Consider the following 20268-nt stretch of genomic DNA (forward strand, 5'->3'; position numbering starts at 1 on the left):
TATGCATTTTTGGCTGCACTTCATTTAAACTTACTTTCTCGAATTTCATTAGAGATGTATTTCTCATTCTATCAATTCGGTTCTTAATTTAGAGAAACTAAATAATGAACAATCTGCATGAATGTTTCTCGCACTGTGAAAAAACGTAACCTAGAGCCATCAAATTTTTAATAACGCAGTCTTCCAACTGAACATAAGTACTTGGAAGCCCGAATTTGAATTTCGAATTTGTTTTATTATCTGTTTCAAATTTTGTAAAACTTGAATGAATTTTTTATTAACAAATTCAATGATTTCAAAGCAAGAAATGGCAACACTGTATGGAAAGAAACATTTTTATCTCCAATGAGTGAGACTGTGTATCGGAAACACTAAAGATATACTGTTTTTAAATATTTTGTGATATTGCTGCTGAATTGAATTTTACGTGTTTTCAGTGCAAAGACCATCATATTTAATAAATAAAGGTAACACAAAAAATTTTAAACAAATATGCTTTCAGATGGCATAATATAAAAACTGAACGTTTTCAGTTTTTTTCTGTATTCCTCTTGTAAAGCAAAAATTTAAGATTTCTTTCATTAACTAACAAAAGTTGTTAACATAGTCTTTCATAAAAGTGAAATAGCATTAAAAGAACATTCACAAAGTCAAGAATATCTGTACCTTAACTTTAGCAGCAAATGGGTTTGGAGATCTCTTTGTAAATTATAGTTTCTTTATATATTCAATTTCAATTTTATCAACTGAAACTCTTGTTTTAATTATTTCTCTTTCAACTCTTTGCTCAACAAGTGAAACTCTTTATTTCTGACACTAGCTCAACAGATGAAGCTCCTTATTTTTTATACTTAACATTTCCTATTAGATATTAGTGATCCTTATCTGCAGCAGAAATTGAGTGATGGTAATTTTAAGTAGCAGCAAGCACAGTAAACAAAGTTTTTTTGCATTATTATACCAGAAACTTGAAATGGTAGCAATTGAGATCACATTTATCTTCAGGAGTTCCACTGCAGAAAATGGTGTGATAATATATATAATATACATGAATAAAAATCCTATCATATTTTTTTGAACTTTAAAGCAAACCAAAAAAAAAAAAAAAAAAGTAGCTACAAATTTTCAAAAGACACTGATTTAAAAAATATTTATTTATCAAAAGTAAATACAACAACACATTTAAAATGAATTTTAACAATAAAATTTATCATAAAAATTGCTGAAATACAGCAATTAAATAAAATCTTTTTATATTGGCACTAAAAAATATACAACCTCCAAAACAATTCTCATAAAATTTCAACAAATGTTATGTTTCCTGATTTGGAATGTTCTTATAAGATTTCAAAATAATTGTATAATTCTCATTTTCTTCAGCTAAAAAAGAAAAAAAATGAATATATAATTAGCATTATATAAATACAATTACATGCAAGAAGCCAAATATAAAGAAAAAAAATTCTATTCATCAATGTGGACACACAGAAAACCCTTGATGAACACAGAGGTTACATCATTAACACATTGCATGTATGGTAAAGTTACTTTCTATGAAAAAAAATGGGTTAGTCCAAACTCCCCTTTTTTAGAGCTTTTACTTCTACTCAGGAAAGAAGCACAAAGGTTAAGTGAACACCTGATTTATTTTTTTTATTATAGTGGGGGGGGGACCCATTAATTGCAATCATATTCTGTTGTGGTATAGGTTCAGTACTCTGTCCTGGAGCATTATCAAGAATAATAAATAGATTAAAATTAGGTGAACTTTAATGGTTTTGCTTTTCTAAGTAATGGCATCTTTAAGGAATAAATTTTCAAACCATTTATTAAAGAGAACATTCTACAGCATACCTTGTATAATTGAAATTCTCATATCAGACAAATTAAATGACGTTTAAGTGAGATAGTGGATATATATAAAATCGCATTCCACAGCAACACTTTACTGTATTTTTAAAAAAATATCAACTACTCTAACATTTTAATGATATATGTTTTCATTCTTAAATAAACTACATACAAACAATACATAATAATATATAAGACAAAAATTCACAAATACATAAGCTTTTTATAAGAAATCATGCATTTCAGCACTAAAATATATATTTATTCATATTGCATGTAAGAAAATAGATCTTTTTAAACGTTTATATAAAAGTAGCTCGAAAAGCTTACGAAATTTTATGTTTAAATACACAAATATATATATATAAGATTTATTTGCTATTTATATTTTGACTCCAAAAATAAAAATTTCAAAGCCATTGGAGACATGGTCACTATATGTCATAATTAACAAATACATTTTCTTTTTTTAAAAAAAAAGTTCGAGATTTTTTTGTCATGATCAATTGTAACTATTATCATACTGTAATACACATATGTGAACTAACTAAAACTATTTCTTAAACATTTGACTTCAAAAAAATGTTTGTTGCAGTGTTTGTCTTTTTCATCTATCTACAACATCTCATTCGTTTAATGAAGACTGGAAAAATAATGAGTTTCATGCCTCTCCTCCAACAACAAGAACTAATTCTATATTCTTGTTGGAAAAAAATGTATTTATAATCACATGCATGAAGTTGTTAATAAAAATGCATAACCACACACTAGAAAGTTTTCCTCTTGTAACATATTCCTAAACATAATAATGTTTCAAAAAGATTGCATTACTAAACATTCTTCAACAGGTGGTACAGGATACTAAAGATATACTTGGGCCTTGCAGGAGAAATGCACTGATGAAATAAATATTTCTTACAACCATATTATTCAAGTCAAAAATATTCAGTCTCATATAACCAAGATTACTCAAATTACAATTAATTTCATTATTATATGAAATATAATAATTTATTTGAGCAACTTTAAAATTGCATTATATTTTTTTGTTATAATTAAGATCATTATTATACAAAATATAATAATTTATTTTAGCAACTTGCAAAATATCTTTACACAGCTTTATATGTCAAAGTTTAAAAGAAAATTTTGAGAAGATACTTTTTATGTCAGGACGACATTATTTTAGAAATACTGGTTTTGAATAACTATTAAGAGAGAAACCAAAATTTGAAATTTGGTATTCAATAAATTTAATTTTAAAAAATTCTTGGATGAAAATAATTTATGTAAATTCTACAATTTTCCAAGACTAATTTTTGCATATTATGAACGAGGATTTTTTCTAAAAGACCATAAGCATGATGAAGAACAACTTAGCAAATACATTTTCTTCACAGAAGGCTCATACAAATTTTAATTTTATATATTTTTAATAGAAAATACCATGTGATCAAAGTGATTTCAGATTGAAAGATTACCTTATTTGATCATTTTTTAAACTGGAACTATGTGTCTATGAACAACCACTCTCAAGAGATATTTAGCTGCGCAGAATATTTAAATACCTGTGCCTTCATTCCTTTAAGAATCATAGGATATTCTGAACTCCTCTTTTATAAATAAAAACAGTTTTGTATGCAATGCATTCTCTTTTGGTTATGAAATTTTCTTTTAAAAAAACTATCCGAATCAATGACAAGAATGTTATAAAATTCTGAATAAAAGCGCTTGAATCAGTTATGATACTAAGCATTTTAACCTAGTAGAGAGATTGCAGGATCATCATCCTGTACAGATGTGTTGATGCAAGGATAAAAATAACATGCATATTTTTACATTCACTACTTTAATTAAATTAGAACATATATTAGTTTAGTCCATATATGCAGATTAAAAAAATATATCAGATGCCAGTCACTTGACATAATCAAACAGTAATCACAGGCTGGTAGCCACGTTAGTAGCACACATGCTAATTCAAAGAAAAAAAAAAACAGCCTGTACTGCACAACTGGAGCGAGGCAAGTTCGATGCTTCAACTATTGCTGTCAGAGATGAACAGTCAGGACTCAGTCTTAAATTCTTCTCCCTACTAGACAAGAGGGAGAAAGTTGGTAGCACCATCTCTTTTAGCAGAACTTTACTTAGATTACAATTGCAATTGTGAATCTATTAACACATAGCAGATCTCTAATGACTATGGGCAAGTGCTTTTATTAAACACAAAACAATCAGACCTTGTGTCCATACTATGTGGGGACGTCTTCCAACTTTGAATTAATCTATATATAGGCTTTCCCTAATGGCATTATCTTTTAATGTCTGTTTTATCTACTAGTGGTAAGTTATTAGCTTGCTACAGGTGCAACAGGTCATGGGAATGTTCAATTTCAGAAAGAGAGTCTGAGAAATCACTACATCCAAGGAAGATAGCAAACGAGTAAATTACCCACTTGCAGAATGTCAAGCAAAATGTCAGCAAAATAATAATCTAAGTTCTAAGTTCTTTAGCAAACATCAAATGTAGGACAAGTCTGGTGATGATTTTTTTATAATTATTTTAATTCCAAAAAAGTCCCTTATAACTGATGTGAAACATTTTTACTATTTAAATTTCACATTATACTCCTTTATTTGTCTAGTAAGAAACAAAAAGAAAAATATATAGATAACTGCAGAAGTAAAAGGCATTCAGAATTTATACTTTAATATATGCAAAAACAGTATACTAGAGTAATAACTCAACCATAAACAAACAATATTACATATCACATATAAAATTATGCACCTATAATAAATTTAATGCATGATCCTTGCCTGTTTTAAATAACAGAAGAAAGAAATCAAGGAGGATTTGAATCCTTTATTAAAATTATACAATCTCAAACCTAATTTAAAAAGAATCCCTTCTCCATTTTATTTCCATAAAATGTTTAGAAAGAACATTTACATAAATGTAGGTTATTTTATTTCCATAAAATAATGCAATAAACTGAATTTAAATGACACTATTTCATTATTTTCATCAATTTTATCATCATGCTTCCTTTGGAATACTTGGAATGCACAATTTGCTTTGATTTAATTTTTATATAAAGGTCAATTGTACATCTGTTAGCTCAGATACAGGCTTATTGTTTTGCATTTTCCAATGTAACACTTCCCTGAAAAAGATATGCCAGGAAACATAAATCCTTTCCCTTTTTTTTTACTTGACAATTTTTATAGTGTTTTTTGCAATATTTGGACTATTTCTTTTTCCATTGTTCCACAAATTGAACTGCTATTTGAATTTACTTTGAATTTAATTATATATATGCAACAATTTAGGAAATCGATCATGGTGCAGATGTTGAAGCATACTTTAGAAATACTTGAAGTCCAGTAGATGTGATAAAAAACAGTTATGACAGATTTATATTGCATTTTGTTTTCCTCATTGACACAGATTTGTAAGCCAAGAAAGTAACTTTAAGAAGAAAATCGATACTGTTACATTTTAAAATATAATTCCAAAACAGTAGACGAGGCAGATTCACTAGCAAAAAAAGCTCAGCAAAAAGTGGTATAATCTTATGGAGGCCTGTTTGAAAAGGAAAAATGTTTTAGCTTGTAAATTTTGAATTTAATGAGTTCCAAATTAGATGCCTTATGAAAAGAATGGAAAGGAGAAATATCCAAATTAAAATCGAAAATTATGCGGCTATTAAAAATTAAACTTAGTATTTTGGTTTACATGTTTTTATGTTACATACACACACACATACATAGCACTCTTTAACAAGTTAAATATTATTAACTGTGTCTTACCTTTTAAAACATCAGAAATGTATGTGGATTCATCTTTCATATTTTGTAACACCTGCAAATGAATAAAATATCAGAAATATTATCTTTATTTTTCCCCTATCTCTTTTAATTTTTAAAGTAATAACAATTTGATAAAACTTCTAGAATTTATGAAATTCAGTAGGATGAAGTTCTGGCAACTCCAAATCATTTAAAAATATAAAAAACATTAAATATAGTATACACAAAATTTTTATTTTTTCTGATTACCTATCCTTCCTCCCCAAAACAAGCAATCATAAGGCAATGCACCAAGTCACCAAAATAATTATGTAGCAACCCATAACACCCTCAAAATATATTTATGTGGCAAACCCATGGGTATGGGCATGCACGCTGCGCTAAAAAACCTTGACAGATTTTTTTTATTAGTATTTTCTTTTTGCATTGAGTACATTTTTTTATTCTTGCAATGAAACATAATGGGACAGACACACCAGGTGAGGGACCTCCGTCCCAGGTCCTCATTATACGGGACCCATTCAGAGTTTGAGATATCAAACGCCCATGAAACCTCGTTCTCACGGGCGCAATCCCTGCCCGGCTTTTACTAAGCATTGGGCAGAACGAAAACGTTGCTAGTTTGATACTCTGTCACCTTGCCTCCGGGCACCACTCCATCGGCAAAACGACTTTGTAGAAAGGTGCTCTGTCCGCTTTGTCAGTCCCCACCACAAGAACTGAATGGGGTCAAACCCCCGGGAACTCAGTCGACAAATGTATTATATAGCTCCACCACAGCCGAAGGAACAGACACGACAGTACCAGTATGGTCCCTGCCAAGCCTGAACTAACCTGAGTACAATATCGGACTCTAGTCCTGTGAAGTCTCCCTCTACTAAGATATATACACTTAAGATATACTACACTATTTTTAATTTAGCATCAGTCTTCTCATGCCTGCTATTATCCTGTTTATATGTAGTCTGTTGCCTGTCTTGATTTCTAATCATGTATTACAAACATGTAAAATGTATGATTGTAGTTATTGAACAACATGTATGTCTTTTGCATCAACTTAATTATATGTACTTCGATGATATTAGGTCAAAAATAAGGAACTATGTCAACTGGTCTTAACTAATTCTCTATATTTATACACCAGCATCATCACAGCATTACATCACAAATTTCATGATATATATGTATATAAACTAAGAATATTAATGTATTATGCAATCGTATTTACTTTAAAGGAACAGAGCTATGAATGCTTTATTAAATACTGTGTCCATAATACAAAGGGAAAATCTGATATAGGTTTTCAGAACAGAGCTATGAATGCTTTATTAAATACTGTGTCCATAATACAAAGGGAAAATCTGATATAGGTTTTCAGAACAGAGCTATGAATGCTTTATTAAATACTGTGTCCATAATACAAAGGGAAAATCTGATATAGGTTTTCAGAACAGAGCTATGAATGCTTTATTAAATACTGTGTCCATAATACAAAGGGAAAATCTGATATATATAAAATTTCAGTATGTCTTCCCAACATCACTTAGATGATTTTACATCTGGCTGTATCATTGGAAACATCAAAAAAGAGTAATCAGAAAAATAATACATGTTACCAGGGAGTTCAACATTACGTACAGCAGTGTTTCATGACTCTAGAAAGCATTTGAAATAATTGGAAAATGTAGCCAGTGTTGTGGCAGAGATTATGATAGATATTCAACATCTGCAGGACAAGTATATTGCCTTATTGGCAAAAAAAAAAAAAAAAAAAAAAAAAAAAAAAAAAAAAAAAGGAGGAGCACACATTTCATCACTCTTGCCAAAAACCAGTAGCCAGATGTTTATGAGTAGAAGAACCTGCAGACCTATTATATGTGTCTCATTCTCCAGACAGCATCATAACTGCCCATTTGCAATGGTGTCCCAAGCACTGCAATTGGACTGAACAGGACTGGGCTTTCATATTATTCTTAGATGAGAGTAGGTGCAATCTGTAATTGGATTGTAGATGTGAACTGATTTAATATGATAGTGGTAATGCTTATCATTCAGTAATAAGTATAATGGAATGCAGTATAATGGAATGGGCCAGCATCATGATCAATGGCCAAATGCTCCAATGTGTGGTTGCAACTGGAACTATGACTGGCCAACAATACACTGATCAAGTTCTAGAGCATCATGTTCCCATTTTCCATAGTGACAAATTTCTTTTTATGGAGAATAATGTACCATGTCATTGAAAATACGTTATTCAGAACTGTCTACAGAGTGAGACAATTCAATGCCTCATATTACCAGATCTAAACCCTATTGAAAATGTCTGGCATACTCTGAGGAGGTATTGCTAATCAAAAACATCTTTGAAACAAGAACACCCTCTTCTGTGCACTGACAGAAAAGTGGAATCAGTTGTCTCAATAGTTGTATAATGCTGCATAAAGCATAACATGGAATATGGGAAGTAGCATAACATTCCACAGTGGACATATCTCATACTGACATCTTTCTCAGAAGTGGCTGGTGTTGCTCACATGCATTTTCCCTTTTCCCTGCACACAGTATCAAAAGACACTTTTTCACTTTTGGATGTTTCAAAACATCTGTATTCCCCCCCCCCCAAATGATAAATGACTTTTATTCTAATGTCCAAACAGTGGGCCAACAATATTTTAACCTGCTTAGTCTCCTTCCCCCTTAATGATATGTTACATAGAAATATGAGATCCATCCTTACTGTTACTCTTGAAAAAAATCATCACCAACAACTGATTAATTACATTATGTTTTTTTTTTTAATGATCATCAGGATATTCTCCATATTGCATTACATTCAGAAACAGAATTAGACACATTTTTTAAAATAATCGTGTAGTTAAACAAGTATCTGAACATCACAAGGTCATTGTACTATCATGCCACATTATGCAGTTTGATACTTAAGAATTAAGATAAAATAACATGCCAAACAAATATTCATTTTTGTTCTCATTTCATCAATAGATAGCGCTAGTCGCTTAACTCTTGTCCAGTTTATCTTATCTTATTTCGTTCATTTGCGCTTTGGCAGCTGAGGATGATGGTTCGGTAAAACCATCAAAACTAGTCCTGTGAAAATTCGCAAATATAACGCTGATTTTTGTTGTTTCAATTCTAAATTAATACTTAAGAAATATTTGAGTATACATAAGCAGTTCTTTTTTTTCCCTTCCTTTCTTTTTTCCTTCTATTTTAATTACCATTGAGTTCATGTTGCACTTTTGATTACTTTCTTTTCTTGGAAAAATTATTATATCAGGAAATTTTTGTTATTACTAAATTAAGTAATAGTCCTGATGGTGGATACTATAATGGTATTCAGACATGAGCAAATGAAATGATATTAAGTTGAAAGAATATAGTTTTTAAATGAAGTTACAAATTTTTTTTTATATTTCTATGCTAACCTACTTTTATGAAATACATTACTTGGTGGATATACAGCTTTCTCTCTATTCTCAGACTAGCTTTTTCCCCAAAGTATTATCTTCTTATAATTAAAGGCTAATTTTTGATGAAAATAAACTACTTTTATGAAAGTAACTTACTTTATCAGTTATAATTAACAGTATTCCTTCAGGTCCTGTAACATATATTTCCCCCACAGTTCCAGATGGAAGTCTGTAAATTTTACAAAGTTGTTCTTTCACTTCATAGCAAGTTAAAGAGTCCAAATAAAGGCCATGGAATCCTATAGTAAAAGGAAATCATTAAAAAATAACATAAAACATGAAAAGAAATTCAATACAAGGCTTATTAACTTGAAAATTATTATGAAAAAGATTTTTGAAGACTTCCTGTTTAAAAATAAATCAAACCTTACATTTTCACATAAAATTATATAAAAATGAACAACAGTACAGTAAAGCCTTGCCAGATAGTTAGGTATGGTTCAAATTAAGAACATATGCATAATTTAAACAAACCTAACTACAGTCTTAATTGATAGAGGAATGAAATAAATATTAATTTAAAGGATTTCTATTACTGCTGAATAAATAGGTACATAATACAATTATTTTAAATAGGATATTTTTGCTTGGAGCAATGATTGATGCAAACCTTTAAAAATTTTTTAGTAAGCATAGCACAGTTTTTCAGTACCTCTAAGTGTTCTCTTCTTTCTTTATCTTGATCAAACTCCAATGTAAAATCACACAGATCCTGCACTTTTTTTAACATTGCATTTAATTTTTTGTAAGTTAAAGGCATTTTATCTTCTATTGCTGCTGATATTCTCTCTCTTATTTTTTTCTTTCTTATCTGAAAAAACTTCACTATGAACTGCTTTTGAAATTTTTATAATTTTGGGGGCTTTATTTTCAATTAATGGAAATCCTTTAAAATTGATGATAACTTCTGGCAAGAACTGTTATCAGTAAGCATTTAATGCTAATAAATTAGCTTGTTCCCACACAAGTATAATAATTTCTATGTAGATCTATGTAACTCTTTCTCCTTCTCTTTTTTTTTTAAACGTTTCTGGTTTATACATCTTTTATATGCAATGAATTGCCAAAACATAATAATCTGACCTTGAATCTTGGAAGCCATCCCTTAATGGTAAAATTCACATGACAATCTTGGAAAAGGATAAATCTGATGCAAGGGAATTATAAATCCTTGTTAGATTGTTATATCAATTAGACTCTTTAGTGCTCTTGTCAAGGAATTTGAGATTTAAGAGAGTTTGACCAAGGACAATCTCAAATTCAATCCTTCATGCTTTCGAAATGTTGTTTAGTTGTTTCTGTGCTGCTGTAGTTACTTTCATTGGAGTGTGGCTTACTGATGGTCATATGAGCAGTAGACACCAATATATTGGCTGTCTATGCACATCAAAGATAGTGATGGTTACAGGCTTTTATGTTTGGTAAAGCATGATCAGTGCCCTTCCACTGCTCAGTTAGCAGCTGATTTTAATGCAAGGCAAAGCAGAAATCTTTCAAAGCACACAATTCAGTAGATGCTATTAGCTAAATTAACTCTTAAGACTCTGCTAAAGTAAGATATCATGCAATGGCTCCTCCAAGCTCATCATCCACAGTCATATAATTTATGTGAACTTAAGGCCCAAGCTTAGGCATTTGGTACGCTTTGCCTGTAGACATATAGCAGAAGCTTAACAAGCCCATGCTCAAAGTAATCAAAATATTATGCGAGCTAAAGGTGGATCAAAAGATTCTATACTCTTCAGGAATTGTGACTCTTCATGGTAGGTATGGAGATTAATTGTACAACATCTAAATAAAAATTACTCATCCTTATGCAATAAAAATATGCAATAAAAAAATCTGACAGTTTTCACATTTTATATTATGCCCAAAGTGGGCTTTTTTTTAAACATTTTGTGTGTTACCTTTATTTACTAAATATCACGTTCTTCGTACTTAAACCATACAATTCAATTCAACAGCAATATTACAAAATAATTTTAAAAGGGCATACCTTTAGAATTTCCGATACACAGTCTCACATACTACGTACAGTGTTGCCATTGCTCGGTTTGAAATCATTGAATTTCTTAATCAAAACTCATAAAAGCTTTACAAAATATGAAATAAATAATAAAACAAATTCTAAATTCCAAATTTGGGCTTCCATATGCACATATTCAGTTGGAGACATATGTTATTCAAAATTTGATGACTCTAGGTTACCATCGTTTTATCACAATGCAGGGAACATAGATACATTTATGCAGTTTCTTTATAATTTCATTTCTTCAAATATAATACAGGGCGATAATATTTGGTGGCAACAATTTGAAAAATGAAATTATAATGAAACCTCACAAATAATATATGATTTATAATGAACCCCCATTTATAATGAACCCCACAAAATGCAAAAATGAAATTAAGAGCCCTTCTGGGCTAATGCCCTTTGGGCCAATAATTCTGCTCTTCAATAAGAAATTTTAAAGCAATGTAATGTATTAGGCACATATAAAATCACTTCCAAAAATATTACCAAGCAAAAAATTTCTATACAGGTTATTGTACATAGTTTGGATGGCCTTGTCATTGTACATAGACTGGTGCTGTTCCCACACAAAAGACCACTCAGTTGCTTTTTGTGAACGTTATTTTGTTTACATTCTTTCCCTTGAACAGACCTACATGCCTTATTTACCCTAAACGGGATATCAGAACAATAACATTCTTCCCCCTTTCAAATCAGCATTCTCATCATTTCGAATAGTCTCTCTTGTCTGCCATTCGATGAATCTTCCAGGACCCATCCTCTCCCCACCCCTGCCTTTTCTGCAATTTTTTTCAAAGGAGGACACAACTCCAACTGCCTCGCAATAACAAACTCTGACATATTTCCCCTTCAGCATGAATTGATTTTTCTTGGCATTCTGCCAGATACAAATCCCATCTGTTTGGGTACAAGTACTTCTTGAACAGTTTTTAAGTAAGAAGGGATAAAAAAAATTTTTTTTTAATGGCACCTAAACGGCACAGAAGCTATACTGCTGGTTTTAAGCTTAATGTAATTTCAAATCTGAACAAATTGGAAATAGAGCAGCAGCTCGAGAGTTTGAAGTGGACGAGAGATGTCCTCGACATTGGAGAACTGAAAAAGAAGAACTTAAAAATATGCCACAACAGAAACAAGCCAAAAGCAGTGGTACTGTAAGGTGGCCGAATCTAGAGGACGACCTTGCAAACTGGATAAAGGAGCAACGAGGAAAGGGAATGGCAATTTTGACTGTAAAAATTTGCTTACAAGCAAAATTTATAGCAAAACGAGTGAACATAAATGATTTCAAAGGAGGGTTTTGCTGGTGTAGCAGATTTATGAAAAGAAAAAAATATTTCTGTGCGTACTAGAACAACAGTCGGCTAACAATTACCAATGGACTGGCATTATAAAAAGGCATCTTTTTTAAAATATGTGAAAGATATTATTGAACCAAAAAAAAATTCTTCAGTCACAGATAATAAATATGGATGAAACGCCGTTAGCTTTCGACTCTCCTGCAAACAGAACTGTTGATGAAACTGGTGCAAAAACTGTAGCTGTGCTTACGACGGGGCATGAAAGGAGGTAATTTACATGTGTGTTAGCTTGTGCCACAAACGGTGACAAGCTAAAGCTGATGATCATTTTTAAATGAAAAACTATTCAGAAGGGAGATTTTCCTAATGACATAATTATTTGTGCAAACGAGAACAGCTGGATGTGCGAAACAATCATGCACGAGTGGCTACAAAAAGTTTGGCAGTGTTGTAAGGGATCTTTTTTCCAACCAAAAGAGTTATTTATAATGGATTCCATGTGTGCTCATTTACTTCAGTCAGTGAAAACCTGATGTCAAAAATTGTCTACGACCGTAGCAATAATTCATGGTGGTTTGACAAAACAACCTTTTACCTGATACATTTGTCAGGTAATAAATCCTTCAAAGCAGAAGTCCGAAAGCGGTGGGAGTAGTTGCAAAGTGGGTAGGAAGTGCATGGAAATCGGTAAAAACATCGTCAATAATAGCAGGGTTCAAAGAAGCTGAAATTATATCCTTAGATAAAGAGACTGTAAACCAAGAGAATGAATGTGATGATCTGGAAGAATTGGACTTAGATCAGGATTTACTAAATCTTTTTAATTCAGATAGTGAAGAATCAGATTTTGATGGCTTCATATTATGTATAGTTTGCTGTAATTCCTTTTGTAAGTAAAATTTAAAATTTCCTTTTGTCATCCAAATTTAATATTTTGTTGTTGCAACATTTTTTATAATATAATCTAAGTATTACAAATATGGACTTCTTTAGTGGGCAAATGTAAGTATACTCATGAACGTAAATATATTTTCAACATTTCTTACCTTTAATTTATTTTTTCGTTATGATTTCATTGCGTGCAGTTTTCTTAACTGATATGTCATATATCAGGACATAGGTTGAGATTTTGCATCTATATGGCCCCCGACAATGTCATGAGCAATTTAAACTATTGCGGTGTTTATGCTGATGCGGCGTTTCTGTGTAATTTTAATTTTTTTCCCACCATTTTTCTCGAGTGTGGCATTTATGCTGATGCGGCCTTTCTTCCGGAAATTAAGGTAGTCTACCAATTATATTGTCCATCTTATGAATTTATCTTCTCCAGAACATTACAGTATTTCTACACATTTTATACATTTATTAATTAAATTGCTAATTTTCACATTATTTGAAACTTTCTCACTAATATCACATCGAAATCAAGACTAAACATAAAACTGTCAAAAAAGAGTACAGCATATTTCAGATTTTCAATCAAAAATTATTAATTTTAAAGAGAAAGACATGTCAAAAGGCAAGCAAGCTTGAAAACTACACTCTTATTAAACAGTAAGCCATCACGTAGATAAAAAAATGAAATCTCTTCAAGAAATTCAAAACTATGACAAAAAAAGGGGGAAGAGGGAAAATAAAAAAATGCTCCTAATGTGTGAACCGTAATATCTAAGCATAAACATGTTCTTATCATTTGAACCGTAATGTCTAAGCATAAAAAAAACTTTTACATATAATAGAAAACAAAACAAATAATAATAATATCAACTCATTTTATTAAGAAATTATCTTTACTGCAGTTAATTGGAAATAACAAGGTATACCTACAAATAGTTGAAATTCCAGCCAGTAACAAAATCTGCAATACTGATCAATTATCTCCAGTTAATAATTTTAGTTTACTTGCACAATTATTTATATGCAGAATTTTGAACTTCTTCTTAAAACAAAAATTATCATAATAGCTATGAAATAATTTTCATATGGCTTGGCAAAAATTAAAAGATACAATCAAATAATTAAATAAAAAAATTATAAATTCAGTTTTAATATAATTGACAAGTAAATAGATAAGGGATAAAAAATTTTAATAAAAGCAAAATACTTCTACACTTGTTAACAGTTAAATGCATAAAATTATTTATATCATAATTAAAATCAAGCTATAAAAAACGGTCATTGATACTTATCAATATAAAGGAGGATGAAATATTTTTTAAATATATACATACTTAATCTATCCTTGGAAATGTAGAATTTTCGCAGAGGAGGAGGATGCCTATGGATATATGTATACGATTTGTTAAAAAATATTATCAAGCAATATGGTACAACTACAGAAAATTTTTAAGTTTCATGCAATTATAGCATTCTTACAACTTTAAATTGAAATTCTTACTTGTTATACATAAAATCAATAACTTATTATTCTTTTAAAGTTCAAAAAAGTTGCTTATGGCATTCAACATAGTCATGAATTAAAGATATAATTAGCTGAGAGTTCACAAAGAAAGAAATTTTTCTCTGATAGCAAATTATAATGAGACTATGTGAGACAACTTATTATAAAGCAGAAACAGAGAATCAAAATGTATATAACATCAGATATTAAGTCTATTCACTTTATTTTTTAGTTTATTATTTATTATATTTTATTATTAAGCAGTACATCATTATATTTATTTTATTATCATATAAAATTATACCATATATTTTATTATTAAGCAGGAAATGACCACCTTGTTTCCACAAATTTTAGTAACCTTACAGAATCCTGTTTCCCAGCATACTTGATATGATTAAATTTAGAGAAAGATGAATTTTTAAGAGAAAATTCTTCTTTTTCATATAATTTTAATACCAATATTGTACTTATATTAAATAGTGGTATTAAAAACATTATACAGGAAAAGAAGGACTTGCTCATGACATAAAAATTTCTAATATCAATTCCAACAAATGCTGCATTACGAATAGAAAAAATTGACTTCATGGCAGCTAGTTACTCAGAAGTAATTATATGAGTACTATTACAATTTTGCCATGTTATAAACTTATTAAGAAAATTGTGACATACTCTTAATTGCTTATCAGTATTATTTCCAGAAAGAAAGCACAATTAGCTGTATTTTCAAAATTTTAAATTGCTACAAGATTTTATAATTTACTGGTCTTGTATAAAGATATGTAGTAGTTGAAAATATGATTTTTAGCCTTTGAATTATTTCAACATCAAACGCAATATTAAAAAAATTTTTGCCAATGAATATTTAAATATGATTTGTTAATTTTTATACCTAATATGGAGGCAATTATATAATCGTATTCCATCAGCTGCTCCACAAATGTCAACCATATCTGCTCGACTTAAACACAACAAATCTTTTGCTGAAAAATATGATAATATGAAAATTAATTTATGGCTGCAACAATGTAACTCTTAGTCTAACAACAACTTGTAACAATATAGTAATTTCTAATAATTAGCAGTTTACATTTCAAAATTTAATGCATAAAAAAAAAGCTATTTATAATAGTGCAGATATTTAAATGCGTACATAAAAATGATATTAAAGAATAACAGACACATAAAACTAGCTTATTAATAATTAATCTCTTTATATATAATTTGTAATCACAGAGATTGGTGAATTAATTTCTTATATATATATAAAAACATTTTAATGCATTCTAATATAATGTCTATATATAAAATGAACAGAAGGAGTTGCAATTGGGCTTAAATAACATACAAACTGAATACAGTATAGAAAAATTACAAGAAAATACTAACACATTTGTCAAAGATGAAAGGAAGAACTAACATTTGTGTGAAAAAAAGAAAACTGCTATGAATACATCTGACTAATAAAAATTGCAATTGCATTTAATGTCTTAAATATAACTTTATTATTTATATACTTATAACCAATGGTGAACTATGAAAATTTTAACAATGGAATACTTATGGAAAAAATATCTAATTGTAATTAAATATTTCACATGTTACAGAAACAAAACATATAAATAATTGAAAAAATTAAGCAGTCCTTCAGTCAAGCTATGCTGCCATTTTTGTATGCATTCTTTTTTGTTGTATTCCAAGTTCAAAAAAATTTGTAAACAAATCATGATATTTTTTTGCTTTAAACTTAGTTTTAAAACATGAGCTTATGGAATTTGCCAGTAGTGGCAGAAACTACAGTAAAATTTCTGCAAGAAAATTAAATTTTACTGAAATTTTTCTAAAAGGAACAAACAACAAGGAAATTCATTTCCTCGATAGCTGATGCTCCCGAGAGTTGCATGAATCTGAGTCTCCACAATTCTCTGACGTTTTTTAAGTGAAAACAGATCACTGTGTACTTTGGGAGAAGAACGCGTGCAAAAAAATTACAGAAAGATTTGAAGAACGTGTTTTATTTTTTTAATATATCATGTAATCCTTATTTAATAAATTAAATTTGTATTTTAAATTGATGAAGTATGCTTTTTTTGTATGTCAATAATCTCTACCAACTTATAATAAATATTGATAGTTTGGAAATCTTTCTACAAAAAGAAGCACAAATCACCATCCTGCACTCGATAAGTGCAGAAAGATTTGAAGATTTGAAAAGAATTCGTGAAAAGTTTTGAACAGATTTTGCAAAAAAATTACAGAAAGATTTGAACTTCTACCTTTTCATTTATAAAAAAATGCCATATTACACCAAGATGGTTGCATTAATATGTAAGTACTGATATTTGAAAAGTAAAATAATAAAAAATATAGAGACTTTTCTAAACTACTGCATTCAAACATTCCATAAATATTAAGACCTTAATTATATAAGAATACTTTAATTTAAACAAGCAACCGATGTCAAAACAAATGTCCATCAGATAAAGAAGAAATATCCCATCTCCCGGCAGCTCCAAATAGTACAGGATTAATCATAGCCAGGAGTGACCTGGGTTTGAACACCTGATAAGGCAAGTATTTTTTGTGAATGTACAGAATCTCAGCAGAATAGAAGCACTTGATATTTGATTCATTATAGGGTTAATAGCAGTTTAATGAAAGCCATACTCTTCTTGAGAAGTTGATGGAAGAAGCTGGAGATGACACCCTTAGATTCCATTATTATTTATTTTGCAATCAAAATTGCAATGAAACTGGACAGAGTCATTCTGTCACTACAGGTGTTTAAGTCCCTTGACCAATGACAAATCGGTCGTGGACACTTAGCCGATGGGATACTTAACCGACACCAGTTAGCCGACAAGGCATATAGTCGACATGGACACTTACCTGACAGGACATTTAACTGACATGGACATTTAGCTGACAGGACATTTAGCCGACACGGACACTTAGCCGACAGGACATTTAGCCGACATGGACATTAAGCTGACAATGAGTCTCGCTCTTCCCAGTGATTTCAGATTTCTAATGCTTTCACATTTTATTACTACTTTGCTCAACACATCACACTACATTCATTCCCGTATAAAGTCATTTCACTCCTCCCACTAATGAAATTTCCTTTCCCTGTCAAGAAGTAGAGTGATTCTCTCTACTCATCGCCACACTGGAATTACTTTTTTCTTTTTCTAAAATCCTTAGTTACACCCTCAGAATGCTATTTACACGTTAGGCATTTATTAATCTGAGATAGGGCTCCGCCATGGGAATTCATACCTCGTGGCCTGCGGCCACTTAACAGAAGTAGGTTTAGTTTATGCAATTACGGCAAAGTCAGAGGGCTATCTTCCTAAGGGAAGGGATACCTTAGTGAAGGACTTTTTAAGGAAAACTTGCTCATATATATGTTACACATGGGGAAAACCATGAAAACACAAATGCAGTCTGTCCGTTCGCGGGATTCGAAATTTGAACCGAACTGCCAGTGTTCAGTGACTTTAACACTCGGCCGCTGTTGGGCCTAACAAAAATAGAGTGACCATTTTACTTAATATATGACCACTCTCTTCCAATGAAAATTGCCTTTTTAGGCTAGAACTTTATAAATGTATTCAGGAAAATGGGCATCAAAAATTTTCCCATTACCATGTAGCTAAACCAAAAACAAGAAAGAGAAGGAGAAAATTAATAAAATTAATGAAAAATGAAATGAAAATTTATATTGATATATATAAATAAATATTTATATTTTTATTATTATGATAATTACATTAATATATATAAATATTTGAATATTTTAACAGATATTGGGAAAAGGTACATTTTATAAGAAAAATATTAATAATGTGTAATTTTCAATATAGTAAAAATATTATATTCAAAATTACACATCGCAACTTTCCAAAAGAGAGTACATAATACAGTCAAAAGTCAGACACCCATAATCCAGAATGACCTATAATCCGGACTTCAAAGCTTCAAACTTTCTGCGCAGACGCATGCGCGTAAGGCCTTCACGGCTGAGAATATGCTTGTGCGCGTGCGCAAAATACGTTTACGAGTGCACGTTTAATGTATAACAGACGGTATAAGGTAAGCTAAAATTATTTAATTATCTATTTCAGTTAATGTTGCAGATTGTGTTGTTCCTTAATCTTCGAATTGGATCTGGCTTATTATTTTTTGCAGACTGTAAGAGCAATTTTATAAAAGTAAGCTTGAACTTTCGATTATGTCAAATAGAATTTCTGATATATATTTATTAATATGTAAATGATCTACAAAACGAAAATATGTTTCGAGTTCATTAAACAAAAAGTGGAATTGCTACAAAAAATGGATAAAGGCATATCCTTTGTTTATCTAAACTTTGTTTATCTTTAACGCTGCGGCCACGCGCAATGAATTGGAAGTTGATCTGTCAGCACTATCCTTACCTTCAGGGCAGATGTTTTTATTTTATTTGGCTTATAATTCCTTATTAAATGTAGTATTTCATCTTGATGTACTCCATCTTTGATATGATTTAAATCAAATTCCTCGTCATTATAATTCGCTTCCGATAGCGAAGAAAGTGACAGAGGTTATTGAAAACGAAAACATTTTGATTGACGAATTTGTCGGTATTCTCGACACAGCAATTATTGGACTTGAACAGCGGAACTTTGTAACTGAACAAGAAATTATGTCTGTTTAAAGAATTAAAGATAATGTATTATCACATAAAAAATGAAGCAACTTAAACAACTTACATTGAAAGAAATTTTTAATGAAGTAAACAAATAAATATTAAGCTTTTTTTTTGTAAATTTTGATACCCTTTAGATCATAATTGTTCTTTATTTCATAAATTATGGTTTCATATTTTTAATTTTATAATTTCTGCATGCCATCTTACCAGATTTAAACTGATGATCTATAATCCGGAAAAATCGATAATCAGGAATCGCCGAAGTCCTGATGAGTCTGGATTAACGACTTTTGACTGTATTATCTAATCACATGACTGATCTAGTAAAATCTATCATCGATAGATGGTACCACATTATGGTGAATTTTCAGGATGTCTCGCTTTGCCCCAATCTGCTTGTTTGTGGCCTCTCCTACAGCTTCATCCAATTTCTCTTTGGAGATTTTCCCACGTCCGGAATTTCATATCAGCAAAGTTTTTGATATATGAAGAGTGGAAAATGCAGTTTTTGCAGAAATGTATTCAGTTATGAATAAAACAAAACCTTAAAAAATATTTTACTTCTAAATTAAACATTAGGTACCAGTTTAGTGCTATAAACATTAACCTAAGTATGTATTTTAAGAGAGGGGCGTGGTTAATGCTTAAATACTAATTGCTTATGCATATTAGCCCAG

At 30.3% G+C, this 20268-nt stretch overlaps 1 protein-coding gene across 5 annotated transcripts in view; it reads right to left on the reverse strand.

The window, feature by feature from the left end:
- Nucleotides 1-1135: 1135 nt before the first annotated feature.
- LOC118189330 (transcription factor CP2-like) overlaps nt 1136-20268 on the reverse strand; it is an 86083-nt gene continuing 66950 nt past the window's right edge. For all 5 annotated transcript variants that reach the window (XM_085806795.1, XM_085806796.1, XM_085806793.1 and 2 more), the window contains 5 exons: nt 15791-15881; nt 14726-14772; nt 9255-9397; nt 5665-5716; nt 1136-1380 (listed from right to left, as the gene is read on the reverse strand). In XM_085806795.1, the coding sequence (XP_085662921.1) occupies nt 1313-1380; nt 5665-5716; nt 9255-9397; nt 14726-14772; nt 15791-15881 (401 nt within the window). In that variant the 3' untranslated portion in view covers nt 1136-1312. The remainder of the gene's footprint in view (nt 1381-5664; nt 5717-9254; nt 9398-14725; nt 14773-15790; nt 15882-20268) is intronic.

Source organism: Stegodyphus dumicola, chromosome 12 (assembly GCF_044657685.1).
Source record: "Stegodyphus dumicola isolate Sdum_Otavi_A_Nest chromosome 12, ASM4465768v1".
In the NCBI taxonomy this organism is placed as follows: domain Eukaryota; kingdom Metazoa; phylum Arthropoda; class Arachnida; order Araneae; family Eresidae; genus Stegodyphus; species Stegodyphus dumicola.